This window comes from Limulus polyphemus, unplaced genomic scaffold, assembly GCF_000517525.1.
Source record: "Limulus polyphemus unplaced genomic scaffold, Limulus_polyphemus-2.1.2 Scaffold10487, whole genome shotgun sequence".
Classification (NCBI taxonomy): domain Eukaryota; kingdom Metazoa; phylum Arthropoda; class Merostomata; order Xiphosura; family Limulidae; genus Limulus; species Limulus polyphemus.
In genome coordinates, this window is record NW_013676097.1 from 8,479 (window position 1) to 17,738 (window position 9,260).

Here is a 9,260-nt window from a genome sequence, read left to right on the forward strand (position 1 = left end):
AATTTTTTAATACATCTGTGTACATATACTTCTATAAATGTTTTGTACAGTTCTATTAGGAAGTAGTTTCTTTCATTCCAGGAATATTTACAGAAATTACATAATCTTCATGAGAACTGGTTGATGAAGAAAACTCACTTTAAGTTGCCTTGTCCTGTACTGGTAAGGATTTTACCTATGATTTATTGTACAAATAAAATGTCATAATTTACTGTTATGTTTAACTTGGTTTCATTAGATTTGTTTTGAAAACAATTAGCTATGAACAAGAGTGATTAGTTTTATAATAAACATTATTTTATAACATCATTATTAAAAATGTCTTGAGTATCTGTAAATGATTAGTTTATATTCAACTTTATTATCTAATATAACTAAAAACATGACAAACAAGTATATTAAAAATTCATAAATACACATGAAAATATCTTGTTTTATAATAAATATAATTGTTTTATTTTCTAACAACATTACTAGAAACATCTACACAAAAACATTTATTACAAAAACATCTACTTGCAAACATTTAGCATTTCACTGATATTGCTATCAATGAAGGCATTGTCGTGTAAATTTCCATAACTAAAAACATTACAAATCCATGAGATTGCTTTTATAATATTGTTTTTATTTCCCAACATCACTGCTAAAAAGTCTTCATGTAAAATTGATAGCTGTTTTAAGGTAATGAAGCTCTGTTTTAAAAATGTGTGTATGTATCTCTGTATACCTTTTAAATACCTTAGCTTATAAGGGATTTTGCTTTTATTTAATAGTGAACAATGAAAAGAAATTTGTAATTTACACAATGAGAAAGTAATAAAAACAGAGCACTGACAAAGCATGCATTTGTGTAAAGTATATAAACGTAAACCTATATTGTTTATTTATCATAACATCTACATTACATGTATTATTTTGCAGTTGCAGCACAAAGGTACTATACAGAGGTGCAAAGTGTTTTTTAAAAGTTAGTAAAATTACAATATGGAGATATGTTTAAAAAAACGTCTGATGCATAAGATGCAAAACACTGAAACATGGATTGTTTTTGCTAAATTTTCTGTTTGTTGCCATCCATCTTTTACATTTATTCAGTGTGGGGTGGACAAAACTGGATGTGTGTGTGATATTAATAATAGTTATATATACAAAGAATATAGATGATAAATGCTGTATATATGTCCACTTTTGTTATTTTGAGAAAAACTGCTTTTTGCTGTTGCTTTGACAAAAAATGCTACGAACCAAAAAAGGGTTATTTACTAAATAAAACTATTACAAGTTATTTGAAAATGAGAGAAAATCTAACTTTAGTATTTATTTCAAATTTTGCAAAATGTTTCATGTCCTTGGGTTTTCTTTTAGTCAAAATGCAGCATATTGGTCGTAAAGTACCATTTGCAACTCAGTTTTGCTTGAAGTAGTATATATTGCAGTTTGTATGTAAGTTGTTCACATATATTCATTCATATATTTTACCATTTTTAACATTTAGTCTTTAACATTTTACAGTGCAGCATGTGGAATACTCCACACATTAACTGATAAAGAAATCATGATTCACATTAATGCTGCTACAAACTAGGTAGTGTTTAATAAATAACTGTTTATAGCTTTTTGTAATTTTTATTATGTTAAATATTCTTTCTAGAGTTGGGCTTCTGCTGTAGGGAAAAGCAATGTAATAACATTGTTGCATTAATTTAGATATTTTATTGTTGTGGGTGTGTGACTGAGGGTTTGTGCAGAAAAAGAGGGATATCTATATTTTTGTGTATAGTTTTGGGTTGAGGCTTAGAATCTTGCATTTTAAAATGATTCATGTGTGTGTGTGCTAGATTTCCACAGTTCAAAATTTTCAGGAACTTGTGTGGCTGTATAGAAATTTACTCAGACTTATTTTTCAGTTTGAAAAAAACCCCTACTTATCCAACTGGCAAAGTATAACAATAAAAAGATGTCCCTCAAACAAGTCTTGCTGCCGTAGGTGTTACATGAAATGGTTTCTACACCCCTGAACAGGAACTTGTATCTGAAGTGTTTTTTCTGAATATTTATGTGTGTATAACATATGAAGTCAGGCCAATTATAAAAAAAATAAATCATTACCTTTTTGATGCAGTTTACTTCACACTAACCTTTTTGCCCATTTGTTAATTATTCTCTCTATCTTCATGTTGTTATTATTATTATAAAAACATTACACCTGTGTTTGTAGTGGTGTAGTTTTATTTCAAGTTTGCTTGAAGAGAAATAATAGTTCGAATCAGTTATTCAAACCCCTGTTGATTCAGTAGCTAGCTTGAAGGCATTTAATACTAAAAATCAAGGTTTGATACCTGCATGGAGCACAGTACAGATAGCCAATTTTTGAGCTTTGCAGTTAAAAACAAACAGTTATTTGAGACAACACAATAGTACTCAATCTAATTTGCTATAGTTTTTGTTTCAACAAATTAGTTTCTTGTTTTGCTTAAGATAATATTATTTGTTGTCTTATAAGGTTCTGGATGGTAACCAAGACAGACAAGGGATGGTACAACAGTTTCAACAATATGCTGACAGGATTTTGGGTTTCAAAGGATGGAGACCAACAAATGATCTCTAGGATTTCTACTTCACCATGTGTTAAAAGAATTGTGAAAGGTGGAACAATTAACTAAGGCTTTATATATCTAGACTTCAAATTTGTAATTTGTTTGTTAGAGGAGAAGTTCAGTAAAGAGGTTATAGATATGTAGTTGTACTAGTGAGAAAAACAAGTTATCGGTAGTTTACATAATGTACTACCTACAAATTAAATTTATCTAGCAATTTGAAGACAGTTTGCCCAAAGTTATTAAGAAAAACTGTATTATTATTTTTTTAGCAAAAATCTATAGAAGCAAGCAAAGTTTTAAACCAAAAAATGTGTATAACTGCAGAGGAGCAGACTTGAACTTTATATTTATACATTCAGATGGGTTTGCTGAAAAATGACAAACTGTTGAATTCTCTTGATGATCTGTTTTTATTTTTTAACAAGGCGATAACAAAGTGGGAAATTTGATTGCAGGAATGGGAAAGTAAGTAAGTTAAGCTTGCATTTACAGTTTCTACTTCTTATTTTCAGTATTTTTCAAGAACTATTTTAACCATGAGTTTTTAATGTCTTCAAAAAAAAAGCTTTAATTTCTGGCAGTGACACCAATTAAAGATTCAAATATAGAGCCCTCTGTTAAACACAGACACAAAAACAATGTTGCAATGTACAAAATTGCTCACTGCATACTTGTTTTTCTTATGATGTATGGTGGTGAACTTTTTTGTTTTCCAAGGGTTTTACTGATAGACTGATTATGTTAGAAATTTTGTAAAAACTGTTTCGATTCAATAATCAAAAACTGTTTATATTGGAGATATTTTACTTGAAATTATTAAATGTTTCTTCATTTAGATTTTCAGGTTAATTGGAAATTTAAACAAAATGTACAAGTAATGTAATATTAATTGTCTGTACAATAGTAATTAAAATTTTAATCAAATCTAAATATATAGTAATAATTGACTATTACATATCACCTGGTCAAGTAGTAAAAAAATAAATGTATTTTTAAATAATCTTCTCAACACTTGGCTACAACCTAGTGGCAGTGAATTTCATTTGAAAAACAAAAGTAATCATAATTCTTAGTTCATAGAAACTGTTTCTGTCAATCTGTCAAGCATTCCAGCTTTTTTTTAAATAAAATTTTATAGTGATATTTATGGTAACAGTTTGGTTTAATAATGTTGTTATAAAATTATCCTGACATTCTCTTTCATCATGGTTTTTTTTATCTTAAATGGATATTTATAAAAAAATTTGATATAGAACTTTATTTCTTGTCAAGTTTTGAAACTTTTGTAGGTCTAACCTTGCTTGTAAACTATTTGTGAATGCTAAATATTTAATTTCAGTGGAGTATGAGCAATTCTCATTGTGGAGTATTTAATTATGATGTTTAAACTAGTCAGTAAGTGTTTTTATCATTACGCTTAAAATTTTATTTTATTTATATTGTAATCCTGTATTTGTAAACTCTGAATAAGAGCACGAACACTCAAAGAAATATTCTTACTTACTAGTTGTACGAAACACTGGATATAACTTTTTTGTATTCCAAATAATTTGGCCATATGAATGCAACTCTCAATTCTGTAAGATAAATCATCAATAGGTTCTTCATTGTGAAAAAACATTTGCTTTTTTCCAGTTACATGAACATTTTACAAGCTTCTAACTTTGACTTGTTCTTTTTTTTTCATATGTTTGTGGAGATTTATACCAGTTTGGATTTCATGTTTTGCCTTTTATTCGCCTGTTTCAGATAATTTTGTTGATAAAAAAAAAACAAGTTTATTTCTCCAAAATGCCTTTCCTCAGCACAAAACCTTTTTCTTAAATGGCATATTATATATGTTTTTTAGATTGAATGTATGGTATTTTTGAAATAAATGTATAAAAAAAGATTTAAGTCAGTATGTACATGTAGACGATTTTACTTATTTTAACCACAGAGGAAAGAATATAGATGAATCAGCACTGCTAAACACACAAGTGAAGTTAGCTATGGAGAACTTACTGCCATATTATGGCACCTAACATATTATAACTGCATAGATCATTTAGCTGTGAGGGATCCCTAGTTCATGTATTAGAAATAATAACAAAATGGTCTTATTGTGCTTCTTGCTGTACAAAAAGATCGGAAAAAGAAAAAAAACTGACTTTTTTTTCACAGAATTAAGTTTTTTAACATACATTATTTATTTAATAGTAAATAAGATTTTCAACGAAGTAGCTGAAGCATGAAAAAAAAAGAACAACAAAATAATAAATAAATAACTCTGTGAAACATTCTGTACTGCCTGGCATGGCCAGGTGGTTAGAGCACTCGACTCTCAATCTGAGGGTTGCGGGTTGAATCCCTGTCACACCAAACCTGCTGACGGTCTATCCCACTATTCGTTGGTAAAAGCGAAGCCCAAGAGTTGGCGGTGGGTGGTGATGAGTAGCTGCCTTCCCACTAGTCTTACACTGCTAAATTAGGGATGGCTAGCGCAGATAGCCCTCGTGTAGCTTTGTGCGAAATTTAAAACAAACAAACCTCTAGAATCAAGGTAGGTAGGTAAAGCTGGCGAATGTAATGTTGAAAACCTGTTCTAGAGGTGCATAGTATTTAGGTCGGCCCGGCATGGCCAGGTGGTTAGGGCGCTCGAACCGCAATCTGAGGGTCGCGGGTTCGAATCTCCGTCACACCAAACATGCTCGCCCTTTCAGCCATGTGGGCGTTATAATGTGACGGTCTATCCCACTATTCGTTGGTAAAAGCGAAGCCCAAGAGTTGGCGGTGGGTGGTGATGAGTAGCTGCCTTCCCACTAGTCTTACACTGCTAAATTAGGGAAGGCTAGCGCAGATAGTTCTCGTGTAGGTTTGCGCGAAATTCAAAACAAACAAACAAACACAGTATTTAGGATAAAGCAAAATATTTACGATTCGCAATTCTGAAGAAGTGAAATATGTATGCGTAATTAGTAAACTGCGTAAACATAAAATATTAGTGTAGTTTTGTTTTTCTATTTTGGTTAAAAACTAGCGTTTCGTTTGATCTGAAATGGACTTTTCATGTAATGTTCATTTTAGGAAAAACTTCCGGCTGAATTTCTATCAATAATCTGACTAGATCTCCTGGGGGAATTAAATGACACCGAATTTCCATTTATCATCCATCCTCAACATTAGGTTTAATTCCCTATATTAATTATTGCAATATTTGAGAGATTTTCTGAGATTTAAGAAATAAACAATTAACTGTGAAATATGGGCTTGTAAAATTCTATCTTGATTTTGAGCTGAAAAAACTTTTGTTTTTATGTGTTGCAAGAAATTACGAAGGTTATTAACAATTCTAAGGTTTATAGTTTAACATTTATTGTTATTTGTTTTACTATACTATTTTTTATTAAAGATAAACCTTAGCTCATGTTAGTCCTCTGGAGAGACGCGGTAAATTTACGGACTAACAACGCTAAAATCCGGTGTTTGAATACCCGCGGTGGACACACCAGATAGGAAGTTACTATAAAAAACAACAACAAAAGCTTATGTTAATAGATTATCTTCACCTGGTATGATGCTTAATTATCAGACTTTAGTGATTTACTCAGAATAAATAACATTACGTAGTTTGTATCTGAACCCAAACCAGACCAGGGCCTAAATAACTGCCCTAACATTACGTAGTTTGTAAATGAACAAAAACTAGACCAGGGCCTAACTAACCCCTAACATTACGTGGTTTGTAAATGAACCCAAACCAGACCAGGGCCTAAATACCTCCCTAACATTACGTAGTTTGTAAATGAACAAAAACTAGACCAGGGCCTAACTAACCCCTAACATTACTGAACCCAAACCAGATCAGGGCCTAAATAACTGCCCTAACATTACGTAGTTTGTAAATGAACCCAAACCAGACCACGGCCATGTGATTGAAAACTATAGCACAATCAAGTCGTTAGATAATTTATTTCACAACCAAAATGTTCGTTGTTTAATATTCATAACCACTAATGTAAATTTCAACAGAAGCTCAGTAGATCTACGAATATTTAGTTAAAAGATTAAGTGATTTAGAGAACTTTATACTGATTATATCAAAGTAGTATTATACAAAACTAGAATACACAAAGAAATACACGCACTGTTGGGTTATTAATAACTTAGTGAGGATGTGACAGAAAATAGAGAGTACAGTTATGTGTGTTGTTGTCTTCTACGTTTGTTTGTTTTCAATAAATAGCCACACAATGGACTGTGTGCGCTCTGTCCACCACAGGGAGTCGAACCCCAAATTTTAGCGTTGTAAGTTCGGGTGGGGGATGGACCGGGGAATTCTGTTTCAGGCTGTTATCTGGTTGTGAGAAGTGCTGGGAAATATTCATTGGGATTTGGTGAGTCTCGTTTTCGATTTTAAATCAATTATTAAAAAATAGGAAAAAAATTATTTCTGGATCTTACTTAATAACTTGAGAAGTTTATGTTTGTTTTCAATGGTGGAGTTTGTAAAACAATTTCATATGGACTTGCAGAATATAATATAAATATACATAGTTCTAATGTCTTAAAAATGTCTTTATATTACAGTTTTTAACCACTATTTGTATCCGTTGTGCACAAAATTTTCTGATAAATAAGGCAGTGATGTAAGCAGGTAACAGCTACCAAACTTCAAGATGTAAAGTTACCAGTTGTTTGAAGTTGTAAAGTTGAACACCTACCAGAAAAAAACATCCTAAAGACTCTCGATGACAAGCCTCGATCTCCTTCATTTGTTGGGCAAATATTGTAGGCTCCAAAATGGAGTCGACGACAGTACCTTGATGAATGTCTTCCAACTCCACGTCAATACCCAGAGCGGAACAATGTCTTTGAAGATCTGGAAATACCACCTCGTGCAAGTGACGACGTTCATGTTCAAAATCTAAACGGTTAAAAAAAAAGTCAATAAAATCTGTTTAATGAAATAAAGCAAAAAAAAAATTACAAGTTAGCGGATTAAACTACACCATTGAATTACAATAACAACCACAATAATGACCTACAACAACATCCACAACAGCATCTACAACAATAAACTATAGCAACACTCACAGCGGTTGGCTACAACAAAAACCATAGCAGTTGGCTACATCAACAACCACAACAATTAAATACAACAACAACGAAGGTAATGAGCTACAAAAACAAGATTGAGATTTCATAGTGTAGAATTTTTGGTTATGCTAGAGATAGGAACATTGTATAAAGTTTGACATAAAGTATATATTCTGGGAAATTAGAAATTTGTGAACAACAGAAAATGAAAAGCGACGAACTTTCATTGCTGATTTATCAAACACATTTAGATTTCAAGAAAACAAGTTTTATTAAGTAAGAATATAACTGCCCGGTTCGCTTTTCATGCAGTAACACATTTCAAACATTCACTAAAATGAAGTTTTACACACACACACACACACCAAAATATGACCATTCATCTCTTAGAATGTTTTATATGCCAGTAAGTTAAATTAATTTTCATCACTAGCTCAGACTTATACTACTGTATACTTGAATAATTATATCTGAAATACCGTAGGCAGCTTTAAGAAGCTGGTGCAACGTTTTGTGTGTTTTATACTGTGTTAGTATGCCAGAAAGTAGACATTATACAACTTTTTGTGTCTGACACAATACCAATCCATCTATCTGTCTGATATAATACCTATCAACCTATCTGTCTGGCATAATAGCTATCAACCTATCTGTCTGACACAGTACCCATCAACCTATCTGTCTGACACAGTACCCATCAACCTATCTGTTTGACATAATACCTATCAACCTATCTGTCTGATATAATACCTATCAACCTATCTGTCTGACACAATACCTATCAACCTATCTGTATGACACAATAGCTATCAACCTATCTGTCTGACATAATACCTATCTACCTATCTGTCTGACACAATACCAATCAACCTATCTGTCTGACACAATACCTATCAACCTATCTGTCTGACACAATACCCATCAACCTATCTGTCTGACACAATACCCATCAATCTATCTGTCTGACACAGTACCCATCAACTTATCTGTCTGACACAATACCTATCAACCTATCTGTCTGACACAGTACCCATCAACCTATCTGTCTGACATAATACCTATCAACCAATCTGTCTGAAATAATACCTATCCACCTATCTGTATGACACAATACCCATCAACTTATCTGTCTGACACAATACCTATCAACCTATCTGTTTGACATAATACCTATCCATGTATCTGTCTGACACAATACCTATCAACCTATCTGTCTGACACAATACCAATCAACTTATCTGTCTGACACAATACCTATCAACTTATCTGTATGACACAATACCTATCCACCTATCTGTCTGACACAATACCTATCAACCTATCTGTATGACACAATACCTATCCACCTATCTGTATGACATAATACCTATCCACCTATCTGTATGACATAATACCTATCCACCTATCTATCTGACACAGTACCCATCAACCTATCTGTCTGACACAGTACCCATCAACTTATCTGTATGACACAATACCTATCCACCTATCTGTATGACATAATACCTATCCACCTATCTGTATGACATAATACCTATCCACCTATCTATCTGACACAGTACCCATCAACCTATCTGT

At 32.2% G+C, this 9,260-nt stretch overlaps 1 protein-coding gene and 1 long non-coding RNA gene across 2 annotated transcripts in view; one reads left to right on the forward strand and one right to left on the reverse strand.

The window, feature by feature from the left end:
• LOC111083645 (NACHT and WD repeat domain-containing protein 2-like) overlaps nt 1-7,509 on the reverse strand; it is a gene marked incomplete at both ends in the record, with an annotated part of 14,910 nt that extends 7,401 nt beyond the window's left edge. Inside the window, one exon of the mRNA XM_022380291.1 lies at nt 7,307-7,509. Coding sequence (XP_022235999.1) covers nt 7,307-7,509 — 203 coding nt within the window. The remainder of the gene's footprint in view (nt 1-7,306) is intronic.
• Nucleotides 58-4,506, forward strand: LOC111083644. The gene is made up of 2 exons (XR_002609157.1): nt 58-162; nt 2,507-4,506. It is a non-coding gene; the product is annotated as an uncharacterized LOC111083644 (long non-coding RNA).
• Nucleotides 7,510-9,260: the final 1,751 nt, after the last annotated feature.